Raw genomic sequence first — 20000 nt, 5'->3', positions numbered from 1 at the left:
CCAACCTTTACCCCTCCCATCCCCATTCCCAGCCTCATTCCCATCCCCAGCCCCATTCCCAGCACCATCCCCAGCACCATCCCCACCAACTCTCCCCACCAACTCTCCTTCCTCCCTCCTCTCTCCTCCTCTCCTCCCTCTTTTCCTCTCTCCTCTCTCCTCCTCTCCTCCCCTCTCTGCTCCTCTCTCCTCTCTGCTCTGCGCTCACGATGGCTGTTATTCTAACAGTAGAGTATCGAAGTGTGACGTTCTGTTTCCATGACTGCAGTGTCACTAAATCTAAACAAACTTTCGAAGTGGCTTCAATAGCATTGAATGTAGACAAGTGGCATCATTTCTAGCTAATAAATTGTTTTAGCTGTAGGCTATAGCTATCTAAATGTGTTGTATATGCTAGGCAGCAGCTTAGCCACATAACAAGGATTCCGTGGCAGGTGTAATAGAAAGAAACTTTCTCAAAGGCGGCTGTTAAGAGTGACGTTTTTTCCCTCAAAAATAAAGCCAAGACATGTCCGTGAATTTAAGGATTTTAACCGCAGGCTGTGAAGTTAAATGCTGGTCTCTTTAACAAAAGAAACCCATGCTAAAACAAAACTCTGTAGTCACGAATTTGATCGTGTTGATATGAATATGTTGTGGTATGTGATTCCTACAGTGTAAAAAGAATATACTAACGTCTTAGAAACGTTAGCCACCACTACGGTCACCTCTATGGTTAGATCGGTTTGTTTGGATCCAATTGCTGCCTTGACAACGCTACGTCATGGCTTTGGTACTCTACTGTGAATTATTCTCTTCCCGATGTGAGACAGACAGCCAGACAGACAGACAGACACACAGACAGACACACAGACAGACAGACAGTCATTTCGAGAGAATGGTGATTTTGCATGCCAGACGCCAGTGTGTGTCTGTGTGCATTAGTGCGGTTGTGTGCTATTCGTACCTTCTGTTCTTCAATGAAAGAGAGTCACTCTGCATTAGTGTCCATTAGTTAAAAGTGTGTTTATGTTAACTCAAGTGATGAGTCACTATGTGTGTGTGTTTTTTTTGTATGAGGGCCATTTCAGGTGTATTTGTTAAGTTGTCATTTAGGTCCATTTTGGTCATTTCACTTTAAGTGTGTAATGTGTGTTTATGCATAATGTCATATTCAGTCTGATTACATCTGATTCATTGTTATAAAGTTGTGCACAAAGAGTCTGTGTGGATATCTAATGAATCGTGTCAGCTGGTCTATATAGTCAACAAAGGTCATCAGAGAAGTACTAGGCAACAGGGATAACTCTCTCTCTCTCTCTCTCTTGTGAACAAGAGGATGGAAATGGTGATTAACTGAAGTCAGGGAAGTGGACACTGTACACTTTTCGAGCAGACCATTCAAGTGGGCTAGACGTCTGTGTTTGTGTGTTAGCTGTCTTTTTTAATGGCAGCATTTGGACTTCCAGTTCTTTCCTAATGTTTCAGTAGTGTTGCTGTATGTGGGTGCATTTCACACACACACACACACACACACACACACACACACGCACACAGTTCTTTCCTAATGTTTCTGTACTGTTGCTGTATGTGGGTGCATTTCATCACACACACACACACACACACACACACACACACACACACACACACTCACACACAGTTCTTTCCTAATGTTTCTGTAGTGTTGCTGTATGTGAGTGCATTTCACACACACACACACACACACACACACACACACTCACAGCCTGTGCTCTGCGTCTTGTGGGGCGTGTAGGCATCTGAGAGGTTTAAGACATGCTTGAAAGCTCCGTTGTCATGACGCCACACACAGGCTGAGTGTCCAGGAGAGCCTCACAGATGAACTGAAGGGCAATCAGCCCAGTACACACTACTGCCCCCACACTGCCACCCCTCAGATACACACTGCCCCCCCTCTCAGATACACACTGCCCCCACACTGCCACCCCTCAGATACACACTGCCCCCCCCCTCTCAGATACACACTGCCCCCACTCTGCCACCCCTCAGATACACACTGCCCCCACACTGCCACCCCTCAGATACACACTGCCCCCCCCCTCTCAGATACACACTGCCCCACACTGCCACCCCTCAGATACACTGCCCCCCCCCTCTCAGATACACACTGCCCCCCTCTCAGATACACACTGCCCCCCCCCCTCTCAGATACACACTGCCCCCACTCCCCAAATATCTTCCTCCATGTTCTCTCTTTCACTCACCTTTATTTTCCTCTCTCTCCCTTTCTCTCTCTCTTCCTCTCTCTCCATCTTCCTTCTTCTTTCTCTCCCTCTCCCTCTCCCTCTCTCTCTCTCTCTCCATGCTGTCCCCAGTAAGTCTGCTAGCAGTGTGTCTTCTCCTTGTTTTCCTTGCCGTTGTTGTCCTTGGCATTTTGATTGCTGTCTTTTGTTTGTATTGTTTTGCTCGTGTCCCCCTAGCCAGACCTCCAGAGCTTGTGGTTAGAGTGATTGCAACCAGGCCAGTAGAGTTTCAATTTGATCATTTTCTCTTTTACCATTTCTCTCTTCACCTTTTTTTCTTTTACAGCTCAATACATTTTCTCTCTCTCTCTCTCTCTCTCTCTCTGTCTCTCTCCCTCTCTCTCTTTCTTGACACCTGTTTTATCCCTTGATCTATTAGAGAGCTTATTTTCCTCAAGATGCCACCTTTGATAAAACCTCAGATCTTATGGTTTGCAACAGTGGAACGGGGAAGGTATCAGATGAAGCCAAATGAGACAAGACTTCTAAATAAGTTTTTTTTTTTTTTAAAGACTAATAACAGGGGATAATAATAAGACTAATAACAGGGGATAATAATAAGACTAGTAACAGGGGATAATAATAAGACTAATAACAGGGGAGGGGCAAATTGATAACAGTGAATAAAATGAAATGCTCAACACGTGATGTGCAGACATTATTTTCTTCATTAAAACTCCTAAAACCTCTTTTTCATTAGCCTACGCAGACGTAATTGTTTTGCTGTTGGTCATATTTAATTTCGAATTGCTGTTGAAGTGGCAGTCATTACTAAAAAAAACTCCATATCTCCGCCTCCTTCATAACAGCACTGCTAACTGTGAACTCAACACAAAACAAGATGGACACAGATGACATGCAGTGATCTGATTGGTGCGTGGCTGGAGGTACCTAGGCTAGCTGGCTGCCCTTCCTACAGTGATGATTAATCACAGTCTGACCATAGCCCTATCTGATTGGTGGATCATTCAGTTTCTTACGTGTTGCTTAATGCTCCCAGCTTCCGTTGTGATAACAGGAGTGTTTCACCATATATTAACACCACATAAGATATAGGAGTGTAATGCTGTGTTTCACCATAACATAAGAAATAGGATGGCACTAACCTTTGCACTTCTGTTAGACGCAAACTGCATTGTCTTTGTACTTGTACTCTGCACAATGACAATAAAGTTGAATCTAATCTAATCTAATGTAACGAGAGAGAAAGATGACAATCACAGAAGAATGAACTAAACTCTTAAACGATTAAACAAAAGGTTTGAACTGAAATGATTGCTATTGTTGGACAAAACAAAACGCCGCTGGTTTGATCCCTCAGTGGACATGTAAATGCACGCTTTGAATGAACACGTTTTTTTTCCCCCTTCGTTTCAATGCCACACAGAACGCCAGTAAGATATACCAAATCCTGGTGTAGCATTTCTGATGCCACACAGAACGCCAGTAAGATATACCAAATCCTGGTGTAGCATTTCTGATGCCACACAAAAGCATCAGTCCATACTCTGTCCTCCCTAATCCAAATCCTGGTGTAGCATGAGATGGCTCCGGCACTGAAATCCCCTGAAAAAAAACTCGGATATTCTGTTGGAAATAGCGTTGGGCAGATGAGGGCGGCGTGGGGCAGCGTTGGGCAGGGCGGCGTGGGGCAGCGTTGGGCAGGGCGGCGTGGGGCAGGCACTTGTTTTAATTGGCTCCAGATCAATGCTCCTAAATCATGCATGGGCTCTAATACTGCTGACTGGAGCAGGCTGCTTTATTTATGATGTCGGGGCTCGCTGCACTTGGAGGGGCGGGATCTTGGAGATAGTGTCGCTGCAGGCAGGAGTGGACAGAGAAACCACAAACACACACACACACACACACACACACACACTCACTTATAGTGAGGAGTGGATGGACAGACAGGCCGCATGCGCACACACACACACACACACACACACACACACACACACACACACACAGTGAGGAGTGGAGACAGACTGCACACACACACACACACACACACACACACACACTCACAGTGAGGATTAGATGGACAGACAGACCACACACACACACACACACACACACACGCAGTGGAGACAGACTGCACACACACACACACACACACTCACAGTGAGGATTTGATGGACAGACAGACCACACACACACACAGTGAGGAGTGGAGACAGACTGCACACACACACACACACACAAATTCACAGTTAGGAGTGGAGACAGACTGCACACACACACACACACTCACAGTGAGGATTGGATGGACAGACAGACCACACACACACACACACACAGTGAGGAGTGGACGGACAGACCACACACTGATGCAAGATGGGAAAAGAGATAGGGCCATGTTTGTGCTTGTGATGAGGTATTAAATATTATTGGTGACTCACACACACACACACACACCCATTCACATTCTGTAACTGGCTTTTATAAGTTTGCTGCATCTCTGGAGGCTGTGATCATCAGTGGTTCTATATTTATTTAGGGGGCAAATATGTTTAGAGATGGGTGCTGAGGAGGTAAGGACCCGGCCAGTGGCCTCAGATAAACATGGCCGCCGCTAATGCTCATTACACCAGCGAGGAATCTAATCACAGCTTTTTGTGCGCAATAACCATTATATATCGCTTAGGCACCCCATAATACTAATGAGCCCTCATCTCAGCGCGCTGAGGGAGGAGGCAGCTGCTATTACTGTAGGCCTGCAGAGTGAACAGACCGGAAATCAGTCATTTAGGGTGCAGATTAGAACTGACCCCTCGCAAAGTGCTGGACAGGAGGTCACGCACGCAGAAGTGCACTACCGGGTCGCGTTCTAAATCGCTTGCTGCGGCAGATCGCCGTTGCTGCTCTCCTTCGGGAAATGGAGGAGGTAGGTTGCAGGGCATGAGAGGATAGTTAGGCCCGTCGGCCACTGATGCTGAGGGTCAGCTGAAGGACATGGGGGTGGGGGACACTGTCGTTGACATGGCGCTTTTGAGGATCAGGTCCCCTCGGTTCTAATTTGCGAGTACGTGAGGCAGGGGCGGAGCCAGACATTTGAAACATTGGGGGCTTAGCCCAGTGTTGAAACAGGAAGGCTAGGGGTCGGGGGCATGCAAAAAAATATATATTTTTTAAAATAACCTGTTAAATAATGACTTTAATTTCCCTTGGGAATCAATAAAGTATCTATCTATCTATCTATCTATCTATCTATCTATCTATCTATCTATCTATCTATGACTTCTAGTAAATTTAGTGTAAACTAATGGACACATTGAGACTCAAGGTATCTGACTGCCACTACTCGGTTCTAATTTGCGAGTACGTGAGGGTCTGCTGGGTTTAGGTGATGAAGATGTCGTCATCATCATCAGAGCGTGTGCACACAGCTCCACGTGGTGCTCTTGTAGCCTCCGACCACACAGACTAGGCTACAACTACACTACACCACAAGGGCGCCAACACACACAGACTAGGCTACAACTACACTACACCACAAGGGCGCCAACACACACAGACTAGGCTACAACTACACTACACCACAAGGGCACCAACACACAGACTAGGCTACAATTATACTACACCACAAGGGCACCAACACACACAGACTAGGCTACAATTATACTACACCACAAGGGCACCAACACACACAGACTAGGCTACAACTACTCTCGCCTACACCAGCTGTCCATGAAGTAGAATAAGCTATACCTCCCACCACACAGACTAGGCTACAACCACACTAGCCTACACCACAAGGGCACCGACTGTACATGAAGTAGAATAAACTATACCTCCGTTGGCATCTGCAGCTGTCTGGATGCATATTTGCAAACGGGTATAATCAAGACCTTAGACATGCTAAAGGACAAAGTTGTTATCAGTGGTCTCACTTGATCATAGTCAGTCCCACCATCACGCTGACCTCCTGCCAGCCAGAGTCTCCCCTCTCTCATCATGTCCTGGTATGGGTGGTGTGGGGAGTGTGTGAGTGATGTGATATGTTTCTTTAAGTGATTTGTTGAGTCTGAGGAGTTGTTACCATCGTTTTGGTTGCTATTACCTGCTTGTTATCGTAAGACTACCCACTTAAGAACGTAAAACTACCCACTTAAGAACGTAAAACTACCCACTTAAGAACAAGCTGTATAGTAACGTTCTTCCTGGATATTCATATATTATACCTGATATTATTATACCACATTCACAGAAGTCAGATCTGGGTTCTGAGTTGCAGCCTGTGAAAGTGAGTGTGAGTCAGTAGGATCTTTTGTGACTCACACACACACACACATGGCGTGGTGTGAGAAGAGATGGCTTTGTGTCTTTGTTAGAGTTTCTCTCTTCTTCTTTTTGGTCTTGCACAGATGTCATATTAATTAGCCTTCCTACGCTGAAGAGATCTGTTTGAGTATGTTAAGATGTGTGTGTGTGTGTGTGCGTGTGTGTGTGTGTGATGTTCACAGACAAAACTGTTGAATTTGTTGTCTATCTTTGTTATCCTCACACTCACCCACACACACACAACCAGCATTGATTTTCCTAAAGGCAACACGCTGTACCTGACTAAAGGACAAAAGCCTACACACACACACACACACACACACACACACACACACACACACACACACACACACACACAGAGCTCCAGCTGTGTCTCAAAGCTTCCACTGATTTGAAGGAGACTCTAGTAGTAGTACTCCAAGTAGTTCTGTCTGTCTGTCTGTTTGTCTGTCTGTCTGTCTGTCTGTCTCTCTCTCTCTCTTGGTTAGGGCTGCATGATTATCACAATCACAGTCGTAATCGCAATATGGACCAACACAATTTACCCTGTGTATTGCAAAAGCTACAAATAATTGTGCACAGTTGTCACTTTTCTGACTTGTATATTCATGTCATCCTCATTGGCTATGCCCCTTATGGTTGGTGGTGTGATTGGTGAGCTTTGCAGTCGGCCGGGGGAGCTGTGCTTCTTGTGCACTGGGATGGATTTGCACTGGAATTAGAAAAATTGGAAATTGGAAATTGCCTTGAATGGGCTCTTGGCCAGACGGACTTGCAGAGCAAATCTCAAATTTGCCGGAAGTTCGTCAGGGTTTTCCCAGGCTTCAGAAATCATATCCCAAATCGATATTTGGCCCAAATCATGCAGGCCTACTGTTCTGTCTCTTTGTCCGTCGGCCTGTCTGCCCGCTGGACAGGCTGTGTCCCTCATCACTGTCATCTTTTGAAGGCAGATAAGCCGGAGCCCAGTCCAGCCCTGGGCTGTGTGGATCAGGATCGGTCTGGTTCTGTTTGAGCCCAGGCCCCCCACAGGACAGATCAGTGTTGTGTAGTGCCATCTGATAAGAGATGGTCTGGAAGGGCATTGATTTATCCCCTCCAAATGGACCAGTCGGGTATCCGCTAGCCCAAGGCTGGACGCGTCTGCTAGACTGGACGTGGCGTAGTTAGGGCCTGTGGTGTTGATTTCTTTCTATAAGTCTGCTTTTGCGGATCGTTATCCACACACACAGTCATGGACGGGGGAGTCGTTTGTTTGCATAATCTGTTTACCAGTCACGCTGAGCCGATCCTCATACCATCCAGTCCTCACATTCATGTCTACACACACACACACACGCTCTCTGACTCACAAACACACACACACACACACACACACACACACACTCTCTCTCTCTCTCTCTCACTCAAAAACACACACACACACATGCAGACACACACACACCCACACTCTCTCACTCACAAACACACACACACACACACACACACACACACACACACACACACACACACACACGTTCTCTCCCTCGCAAACACACACACACACGCCGACACACACCATTTGTTGTCCACTCTATTGTCAGGGTAAATCTTTAGTTGCCTATTTTTACACTTGCTCACTCTTTGTGGGTGGCTTCATCAAACACACATAGTGTATGTACAGTGCATGATCAAAGTGATGCTATTGAGTGTGTGTGTGTGTGTGTGTGTGTGTGTGTGTGTGAGTTTTTGCATAACCCTTATTCCATGTGTGTGTGTGTGTGGTGTGTGTATGTACTGTATGTGTGTGTTTTTGCATAACCCTTATTCCATGTGTGTGTGTGTGTGTGTGTGTGTGTGTGAGAGAGAGAGAGAGAGAGAGAGAGAGAGAGATTCCGTGTGTGTATGTGTGTGTGTGTGTGTGTGTGTGTGTGTGTGTGATTTTGCATAACCCTTATTCCATGTGTGTGTGTGTGTGTGTGATTTTGCATAACCCTTATTCGTGTGTGTGTGTGTGTGTGTGTGTGTGTGTGTGTGTGTGTGTGTGTGTGTGTGTGTGTGGGATTTTGCATAACCCTTATTCCATGTGTGTGTGTGTGTGTGCAGGGTGGTCCAACATCGCCATCCCCATGCTGGGCTTCCTCTACTGCTTCGCTCAGGTGGGACTGGAGTGGGACCACAAGGCCCGGTGACATCACACTCTCATCATGCACCACAAGGCCCGGTGACATCACTCCCATCATGCACCACAAGGTCCGGTGACATCACTCCCATCATGCACCACAAGGCCTCATGACATTACACTTCCATCATGTCCCAGTGACCAGGCTGGAGTGGCACCGCAAGGTCCGGTGACATCGGACTCCCATCATGCCTCAGTGACCAGGCCGTGACGGAGCTGACGTCAGTCGTCACCAAAACACCCACCTGCTCCTCCGCAGGATGAAGCTGAAAGCCTATTTTAAAACCAAACTCTTTGAAATGTATGAATTCCATATGCTTGTCCTGACTTTTATGTACATGAAAGCCTGTTCCCCGCCCGCACGTATGATGATAATGATGTCTGTCTGTATGTTCGTGACTGATTTGGAATCAGACCCCCACACACACACACACACACACACTTTGCCTCCCTCTTCTGTGTGTTGTCCTGTCACCTCTGTTTGATTAGCGTCCAGGTTAGCCTCACCTGTTGGGCTGCCCTTCCAATCCACACACACACACACACACACACACACACACACACACACACACACACACAGACACACACACACACACACACACACACACACACTCCTCTGTTTGATTAGCGTCCAGGTTAGCCTCGCCTGTTAGGCTACCCTCCTAATCCACACACACACACACACACACACACACACACACACACACACACACACACACACACACACACACACACACTCCTCTGTTTGATTAGCGTCCAGGTTAGCCTCGCCTGTTAGGCTACCCTCCCAATTCTCCTGTCCATCTCTGTCTCGTGGCGCTAGCAGTGTGAGCGGATCTGTGACAGTAATCTGATTAGCGGCTGGGTTGGAGCCCAAACCCCCCTTCATTAGGCAGACTTAGACGTGGGCAGGTGGCGCAAATCCCCTCGCAAAGAATACACCTTCAGCCTTAGCACACTTTAAATAGCTTATGATAAGAGCACACTGTACACACACACACACACATTCACACACACACACACTTTAAATAGCTTATGATAAGAGCACAACCCTATTAGCTCGGGATTAGCGATATCAAAATAATTTCATCACGCGTAATGGAAACCTTCTGTTAGCGACAAATCTCTTATTTTGGGCCAGAATTATTTAATGGACAGCAACATCCTTGCCTGTCAACTACAGCTGCCTTCTCTCCCCCCCCACCCAAACACACACACCTTTATCTCAATATCTGTTGGTGTTTAGGCCAGTACTCTTTTGATTTACAGGAATAGTGCTCTTGTACTTCCTCTCCAACCATTTTCCTTTTTTATTCTTTAAAAAAAATCCATATATGAACACTCCTGCAAGTCTCTCTCTCTCTTTCTCTCTCTCTCTCTCTCACACACACCAATCACAGTGTGTTGCCCTAAAGAAAGCAACAGAGGGCCCGTGTATAAAATATTTTATTATTATAAATAACATTTTACATTTCTTTACAAATCCTCCTCTTTGTGCTTGCAGAAGTTAAAATATCCATCCTCAGGAGATGCGTACAGCATTACTATATTAACATGTGCATAAACCTCAAAAGTGTCTTTCTCCATATAACAATATTAATAATAACAATAATTTACTCTCTCCTCTGTCTTTAAGTAAATGACATTCCAAATATATGACATATGTACTTACATACAGTACAGTACTTAGTGCTACCAGGCAGCTGACCCACAGCTGACCATAAAAATAGTTGCCCGTACAGTAGGAGGGCTGTAGGTGCTGATCATGCGGGCGGAGTGTGTGTGGGGGAGGGAGGGGGCGATGGTGTTTTATGCCCCCAACGTCGTCTTCCAGGCAGCGCTGCCCCCGTCGACTTAAAGGCACCTTATCCTAACTCTAACCCCAACCCTAACCTTAACCCATGCCTAACCATAGCGCTGCCTTGAAGGCCACGTTGGGGGCATAAAACACCAAGAAACGTGTGTGTGGGCGGGTGGGGGGTGGAGAAGTGTGGGGAGGGGGGTGTCACAGACAAGGTCAGACAGACGTATACACTCATAAAAGGATGGGCACATGCAAGGGATGGCAACTCTGTCTGTCTGTCTGTCTCTGATGCTGCCACTTCCCATGCCTCTTGCAGATCAAAATGACAAAAAAATAGACTTTAATACAATATAACAAATGCTTCCCATGACCCGGCTGAATTCACAGAGATTTTAAAAAGTATCCCTCAGCAAGTGCAGCTCAACCCCCTCTCTGTGTGCGCTGGACCGTACATGCACCAGCGGACCGCTGGATGCTTTTACTCCGTCTCTGCCGGTCGATTGCATCGCCATGGCGCTGACAGATGTGCTGTGTCCTCTGGATGAGTGACAGATGACACAGCAGTCCGCCACTGATGCACACGGCGACACAGTGACAGTCTCCTCAGCAACACAGCATCACCCTGTCTCTACCCTCTCCTCTGCATCCTGTGTACCCTCTCTCTCTCCTTCTCCATCCTCTCTCACTCTCTCTCTCTCACACACCTCACACAAAACATCAGGATCGATGCATTTCCCTTTTTTAGTACATCAAATGAGTAAGGTCTGGACAATGACCTGAACAGTTTCATAAAAATAGATGTACTGTATATGTATTGATTTATATATCTATATAAATGTTACGTTCAGTTCGGTCAGGCCACTGTAAATATGACTAACATTATAGGGGTCACTTGAAGAGTGTGGCAAAGAGTATAGTCACATTATGGGTTGCATTATTGCTTCATGACACTTCATAAGCAAGTCCGCGCCACATTCATGGTGCTATGGAGCTAGCATGACGGCTCCGCGCCCAGGCAACATTCATATGTCATGGTTTACATAACAATCAGGGTGGGAGATGAGAGAGGAGCACAGAGATGTTTTCTTTAGCGCTTCCTTAGCATTTAGCACGAGATGACCTTTGACCTTGACTTTGGCTCATGCCATACGTTACTGTAGCCCACTGACCTTTAAAGCCATGTGCCAGTCATTTGTGTTTCATACATTTGAAAATGTCAGTGTCCTGCTGAACCATTCATGGTGCGTTGGATAATGATGAGGCTGCCTTTTTATTCATGACACTAGCTTTGATTCAATTTGCACTAAATGATATCACAGATTATCTCAAAAATAAATGTAAAGGTTGTTTTTCATAATAAACGTCTTAATGGTCATTATTTCAGTGAGTACCTACACGCACACACACACACTGAACTCTTTTCACACTGAACTGATATAAAGATAAAATGTTTGGATTAAAATCATATGCATTAAAGATTGAACAGGCAGCACTATATACGAAGAGAAGCACTCATTAAAGGTGGAAAGGGCTGAATGGACACCATTTTAGAAGAAAGGTGTTTGGATCTGGCAGAGAGTTAAATAGCAAATGTCCTTTGTTTTGCTAGAGTGGTGACTAGAATGAAGCCTACTACATAATTCTAATGTAGCATACTACTAACAAGAATACACACTTGTTCTGCATCACCAATGAACAGAACAGCCATCCTGTTCAACAAAAGAACCACCTGTGCACACGGTCCAATACTTTCTATCTCACATGCCGCATTATGAATGTGTTTTTTCCACTGGGCTGTGTCGTCCATGTGGTTAGCATTGGTGAGCCATAGACCTCTGAAGTTTGCTTAGACAGAGGACCCAAAAGCTTCCATCTTTGCCCATGAGATCCAGAATTCCTTATATGGGCAACAATGGCATTTTTGGGTTCCTTTTGTAGACAAAGGTCTATTATCTATTGTCTTCGGAGGTCTATTATCTATGCAGCTAGCATCCACCTATCACAGCCTAGGACATCCATTAAGGGTTCTAGAACCTAAGACACCTCAGGGGCTTTGTCCATGTTGTTGCCCGGACACCGTCCACTGAAGCCTTTCAATGCCCATTCAGGGGGAGCAAGGGGAATGGGGGAGGTGATTTGTCTGAGCTATCGTGGCTTTCCTTCAGTAAAACGCTGCCTATGGTGCCTTTAAACACACCGTCTCCTGCAGTCAAGCTGATAAAGCCTGCGGGCGAGCACATGCACACTCAGACACACACATACACAGTTACTCTCTCTCTCTCTCACACACACACACACAGACATATTGCTTTCTTCTCTCCACAGTCGTTCCTGCTAGACAAAAGCATGTGTGTGTGTGTGTGTGTGTGTTTGTTCTGCAGACTTGATAATGAACCTCAGGAGTTGTGAACTCCCACTGACCAATAACCACCAACCAACGCCACATAATGACCTATTGCACAAGGCTCAGTATTCACTAGCTTAAAACACCAGGGGTTTCTAGAACAGTCCATTTCAGTCGGACTAGCGAGGATAACATAATGACACAGTGATCTGTAGCAGATTTATTCATTCTCACTGCGTTCACTAAATAACTTTGTTTTTGAAGGACTTGTGTGCGACTACTATGCACTGCTAATCAGGATACTCAGGAGGGAGCCCTTTTCTAAATACAGTTTAAATATGTAAGGGATAATGCCCGACGAGGTGTCCATTATCAGAAATAAATGGACGACGCGGAGGTGTGAACCGTCCAACGTGAAGTTCATTTATTTCTGATAATGGACGCATCGAAGGGCATTATCCCATTTATACCATGGTCACTTACGAAGTAAATAAATTTGAAATCAATTATTAATACTTAAGTAAAATACTGAGTTTTAGAGCTAAAATCGTTAGTTTTTTCAGCTGTTTACAGTTGATTCCATTGTTTTGCGAAGCCTAACCTAGACCAAGGTATAATTTTAGATATTTATTTAGATATTCTATAATATTTATATATCAGGCTGTAAATCTCCTGTAAATGACCTGTGACGGTATAGTGAGGTTATCTGCAGACAGATGTGATTGAGAACTTGTGAACGTGAAATGCAGTGAAGGTAGTGTGCGTGACAGACAAGGATGAGTAAAAAAAAATAATAATATGTGAGTCAGACAATAAGGGACCCGAGGTCCTCAAACCTTATTCTAAGCACAAGCGCCTTTATGTGAAGCTAGCAGCAAGGCCACGTGGGTAATGACATGCACATGATAATGTGTCTCCGCTGGATCATGCGTGTGTGAAGATTATGTATGTGGTCAGTGTCGCTGTGTCGCTGTCGTCGGCGTTTGTTGTTGTTCTTCTTCTTCGCGAAGACCCAGCCACAAGCCTGGGAATGCCCCCTGCGGCGTCCTGTACAGATTTCAAGTGAGCGTTCAGCATCAGTGACCGAACCGGTGAGCAGCGTCAGCGCCGGCTCCTTTACGCTGGACACACAGCGCGGGGAGCAACAGTTAGTGCAAAAAGACGCCAGGGTAGTCCTGCTCCTCACAGGAAGCTTCTTTAAAAAACATCTTTATCAGTGATACTTCTGTGTGGCATAGTCTCTGTGGTGTGTGTGTGTGTGTATATCTGTGTGTATAATCACATCACCCACAGATTAAAAAGGAGGGACGAAGTGAACAATCACATTATTTCAAGCCACTGTGTCATCTCATCTGGGAAAACGAAACTGAATCCAGAGACAGAACGCTCTGTCCATCTGCCCACACCCAACCGTCTGCAGACAGGATCGGCTCTCAAAGATGACCTGAAGCATAGTGTCAGTGTTCTAAATCAATCAATCAGTCCTCCCCCTAGTCCTCCTCCTCTTCCTCCTCCTCCCCCTCTTCCTCCTCCACCTCCTTCACCTCCTCCTCCTCCCCGTCTTCCTCCTCCTCCTCCCCCTCTTCCTCCTCCTCCTCCTCCGGTGAGCAGGTTCAAGAGTTCTCAGTGATGATGATGATGAGGATGATGATGATGATGATGATGGATATCATCGAGGCTGTCCGTGATAAGGCTCTGTGTACTGTAAATGTGAGCACATGTAGATAGTAGATAGACAGGGCTCTGACACAATCTGGTGGGGAGAAGTACTCAGCTCAGACTGAAAGGGTTGGGCATAAGCAGAGGGTGTATGGGGGGGTCTGGATAGGGGTTTGTTTCCATGACGACTGTCACTCACGGTGCCCTGAGGCTAAAACGTCACCACCACTGACGCTTTCCCTACCGCCCCTTCTACTTCTCTCTCCAGAGGCACACACAGGGGAGCTCTGGCACATTGCGGTCAGAGTGTGATGGGAGTGTGTGAGTCCATGTGTCACACACACACACACACACACACATGTGTCCCTGTCTCACACACTCTAAGGGTGTCAGTGTCTCTCCATCTCTGTCTTGTGCACGTATAAATAGATATCGAGTCTGTCCTTCTCGTGAGAAACATGTTGAATGTCTCCCTGAAGAATACTCTGGTTGTCTCAGACAAACACACACACACACAGGCCTGTCTGTCTGGTGTGTGTGTGTCTCCAGCAACACAACAAAGGTGCCTCTCTCATCTCGTTTGTCTCCAGATAGACAACATCTTTCGGTCGCGTCAGTCCCCCAAAAAATAAAAACGCCCAAAAAGCCCAGTTAAACACCAGCAACCGCGTCCCGACGCCCAGCGCTCAGCTGAAGATGTCCTCCTTCTCGGAGTCGGGCGTGGCGGGCCGGGAGATGCGGAAGAGCGGCGTCGGGGAGGTGGGGGTGCCGGCGGGGGGGCTCTTGCGGTGGCGCAGCAGACGGAGCACCTCGGCCACCTGGCTCTCGAGCGCCAGCATGCGGCTGCCCAGTGCGGCCAGCTCCTCCTTCAGCTCGGCGCGGAGCTCCAGCAGCGACGCGTGCAGGCTGTGCTCGGGGATGGGCGGGATGTGGGCCGGCAGCGGCGAGGGCGTGCTGGCCGCCGTGTGGCCGCCGCCGCCGACGCCGACGACGCCGATGACCGCGGTCGACGGGAGGGGCGGCCCCAGACCGGCGGCGAGCTGGAGCGGGCTGCGGTCGCCGGGGGAACGCGCCTCGCCCTCGTCCAGACGCAGGTCGCTCTTGGTGATGCCGCTGTCGCACGAGTCCGTCTTCTTCAGGCCGCTCTCCTCGGGCGCCGCGCCTTTCCCCCGCTCCGGCAGCGTCTCCATGGACTCCGCCTTGGACACTTTGGTCCAGCCGCCGCTGTCCGGCTTGGCCGCCACGCCTTCTCGGAGCGGCTAGCCAGGCTGGTGGCTCGGCCATGACACGCCCGGGCGCCACCCCGCCACCCGCTGCCGCCGCCAGCGCGCGGGGCTTGAAGCCGGGCTCGATCTGACGGACCGGGCGCCGGACCGGGCGCCGAGTTGCAGGGGATGGGGGTGGCGGGGCTCTCCGTCACCGTGACGATACTGGTGCTGGCGATGGCGTCGTGCAGCACCACGGCCTGGTGGCGGGCAGCGGCGCCCGGGAGCCCGAGCCCGTGCCCGAGGTGGACCGGCGTCGGCCCGTGGCCCTTCTCCAGGTCGTGCTCGTCGGCCGGGAATCGCTCGGCCGCCAGGCGCGCCTCCTTCTGCTGCCGGAAGCGCTGGAAGAGGCGGCGCACCGGGTGGTCGGGCGGCAGGTTGAGGGGCGCCTCGTTCTTCCTCCGCAGGCGCTCCTCTTCCTCACGCTTCACATCGCTGATCTTACGGAACACGATCTGAACACAAACACACACAACTGATACGTTAGCACACGCATACACACCTCTTACACACACACACACACACACACACACCTCTTACACACACACAACTGATACGTTAGCACACACATACACACCTCTTACACACACAACTGATACGTTAGCACACACATACACACCTCTTCCACAACTGATACATTAGCACACACATACACACCTCTTACACACATACACACCTCTTACACACACAACTGATACGTCAGCACACACATACACACCTCTTACACACACAACTGATACGTCAGCACACACATACACACCTCTTACACACACAACTGATACGTTAGCACACACATACACACCTCTTCCACAACTGATACATTAGCACACACATACACACCTCTTACACAAACAACTGATATGTCAGCACACACATACACGCCTCTTACACACACAACTGATACGTTAGCACACACATACACACCTCTTCCACGACTGATACATTAGCACACACATACACACCTCTTACACACTCACAAATGATACATAAGCACACACATACACACCTCTTACACACACAACTGATACGTTAGCACACACATACACACCTCTTACACACACACAACTGATACGTTAGCACACAAATACACACCTCTTACACACACAACTGATACGTTAGCACACACATACACACCTCTTACACACACATACATAGGTATACGTCATACATACATGACACATTCTCCACTCAAACACACACAACTGACACGTTAACACACACATATACACCTCATACAGAGACACATATAGGTACTTCATAATGATGAATTAAACATAGTATATGCATTCGCTACTACTTACAATGTCTCTCTCACACACATACACATACACACACACAAACACGAGAGTTGCACAGAATCAGATTTCCCCAAAACAAAAGCTGATCCCAAATTCAATTTCATGAATATTATATTGAACATTATCTACACACAAACACACAGCTGGCAGGTTGACACACCCCATCTTACAGGCAATCTGCAGACCAGCTGCAAACACACACACACACACACCCCATCTTACAGGCACTCTTCAGACCAGCCGCAAACACACACACACCCCATCTTACAGGCAATCTGCAGACCAGCCGCAAACACACACACACACACCATCTGACAGACACTCTGCAGACCACCTGCACTGCAATAAACTCTGCTTGTATTGCATTACGTAAGTGTGGCTTAGAAGAAATCTCTCACAAGACAATCAAACTCGTCCCTGAGAAATTGAAAAATAAAAATTTGATCATGAGCTAAAATTCATAAATATTGTATAGTGTCACACCAAGGCTAGGCCCACTCACTTTGTTTTTTTTGCACAAAATCTGTTCCCAGACGTCTGCCCACTTAGTCTAGCGGGACAAGTTTGTTCGGCGGTGAAAGCTGCCGATAAATAATTAAGGCCACTTCCTCAATCACCGGCGTCCTGCCAGGACGGCTGATGACTTCCGACGGCTGCTTTGATCTCATTCTTTATTCATCCTTGTTCATTCATTATACATGAGCAAAGTCTTTTATGGAGAAATTCTCCCAAAGTTATTGATACAGTGGACTGATTGAAGAGCCCTGACCTTACACAGAAGTACAGCAGTATTGGACTTTTCCCATGAATGCATGAACTCTTAAAAGTTTCCTACTTCACACATCCAAACCACTGTGACGGAGATGGTCGACCTTGCAGAAGTTACATATCTACTCTACACATCAAGGAACCGGAGCCAAATGACAGTGTTTGTATCTTGACATGTAGAATAGTATCTTTTCTACACTCTTCAAATAAATGTGTTGTTGTGTAGTTTTTAACACATCTCAAGAATAAGTATGCATATTTGAGTGAGTATAAGTTAGTGGGCGATTCCACGCAAAACTGTCACATCCATAACGCCAACTTGAATTTCCCCTGGGGAACAATAAAGTATCTATCTATCTATCTATCTATCTATCTATCTATCTATCTATCTATCTATCTATCTATCTATCTAACTAACTAAACACCATGGCATTGTGTTGGCATTATGGATGTGACAGTTTTGCGCGGAGTTGCCCTAGTGCTAGTCCTTACCTGCCCTCATGAATGCTTCAAAACACAGACATCAGCAGATCATACCAGTACAAGTGACAGTGTTTCATGCTGCAGTAGTGATTCACACCATTATACCTCATATGAAAACCCTCCAGTAAAGTAGCTGAACTCAACTTAAATACGAGTGAGTGTAACAACGTTGGTTAAGTCATTGTAAAGTGGATGTTGCATTGTACACCTGTGCACCTGGTGATGGGCACAGATTTGAATTCAGATCGTATTCACCTTATTCACCTGTTCTGGTTGGGAAAATGAGTCCAGAGGCCAGGTGCGCTGAGCACTCTAAGGGACAGCAGGTGGTTTTTACTCAACGGACAGACCAGGGAGTAGAGAGACAGGGACTTGAGAGAGCACAGCAGCGCAGCTCATGGGTAATAGATGAGCAGATTCCCCCCGAGCGTGGGGGGATGCAGTAGTGGCTCCTCTACAGAAAGTGTGTGTGTGGTGTGTGTGTGTGTGTGTGTGTGTGTGTGTGTGTGTGTGTGTGTGGCTCCTCTACAGAGGGAGAGAGAGAGAGAGAGAGTGTGTGTGTGTTTGGGTGTGTGTGTGTGTGGGGGGTAGTAATGGTTCCTCTACAGAGAGTGTGTGTGTATGTGTGTGTGTGTGTGGGGGGGGGTGGCTCCTTTACAGAGACTGTGTGAGTGAGGGATGGGGCAGAGTAAGACTCCAGAGCTACATACACATCACACACACATCACACACACACACACATCACACAGACACACACATCACACACATTAAACATGGATGTGTACTAGCAGCACACACACACACACACACACACACACACACACACACACACACATCACACACACACACACACACATCACACACATTAAACATGGATGTGTACTAGGAGCACACACACACACACACACATACACACATCACACACATTAAACATGGATGTGTACTAGGAGCACACACACACACACACACACACACACACACATCACACACATTAAAAATAGATGTGTACTAGGCAGGGTTGTGCACAATTCGAATTGCAATTCTGCTTCCTGTTTGCTACCTCAATTGAAATGCAAGTGAAAATCAAGAATTGAATTGGAATTTAAGAGCCAGTTTCAATTCAATTCTGGAATTTTGCACAAGCCTGGTACTAGGAGCACACACACACACACACACACACACACACACATCACACACATCACATACATTAAACATATATGTGTACTAGCAGCACACACACACACACACACACACATCACACACAGTAAACATCGATGTGTACTAGAAGCACACACACACACACACATGCACACACACACACACACACACACATCACAGACATTAAACATGGGTGCTAGGAGATTCAGCCAACACCAGGGAAAGCTTTTGACACAAAACACCATTTACTCATCAAGCCTCACATTTTCCCTGGGTTTCTCTCTCTCTCTCACACACATCACCGACACACACACAGGCACACACACACACGCACACACACACGTCCACAGGCGCAGGCTCCTTACATTTCTCTCGGCCAATCAGGCGCCCACTGTGCCATTTCCTTCCCGTCTTATTTTTAGAAGAAAAGTGGGCGTATGAGAGGAGAGGGGGAACAGTTGTGGGGCAGCGCAACACACACACACACACACACACACATCACACACACACACACACAT

General features: G+C 47.1%; 2 protein-coding genes across 2 annotated transcripts in view; one reads left to right on the top strand and one right to left on the bottom strand.

Moving 5' to 3' along the window:
• hhat (hedgehog acyltransferase) overlaps positions 1–9117 on the top strand; it is a 75838-nt gene extending 66721 nt beyond the window's left edge. The window contains exon 12 of the mRNA XM_048269216.1: positions 8628–9117. The gene's annotated coding sequence lies outside the window, so the exon portion shown is untranslated. The remainder of the gene's footprint in view (positions 1–8627) is intronic.
• Positions 9118–15196: 6079 nt separating this feature from the next.
• kcnh1a (potassium voltage-gated channel, subfamily H (eag-related), member 1a) overlaps positions 15197–20000 on the bottom strand; it is a 106285-nt gene continuing 101481 nt past the window's right edge. The window contains exons 13-14 of the mRNA XM_048270286.1: positions 15813–16230; positions 15197–15756 (exon numbers count right to left, since the gene is read on the bottom strand). Coding sequence (XP_048126243.1) covers positions 15197–15756; positions 15813–16230 — 978 coding nt within the window. The remainder of the gene's footprint in view (positions 15757–15812; positions 16231–20000) is intronic.

This window comes from Alosa alosa, chromosome 18 (assembly GCF_017589495.1).
Source record: "Alosa alosa isolate M-15738 ecotype Scorff River chromosome 18, AALO_Geno_1.1, whole genome shotgun sequence".
Lineage (NCBI taxonomy): Eukaryota > Metazoa > Chordata > Actinopteri > Clupeiformes > Clupeidae > Alosa > Alosa alosa.
The sequence above is the reverse complement of the archived record's forward strand: the minus strand, read 5'-3'. Positions and strand labels throughout refer to the sequence as shown.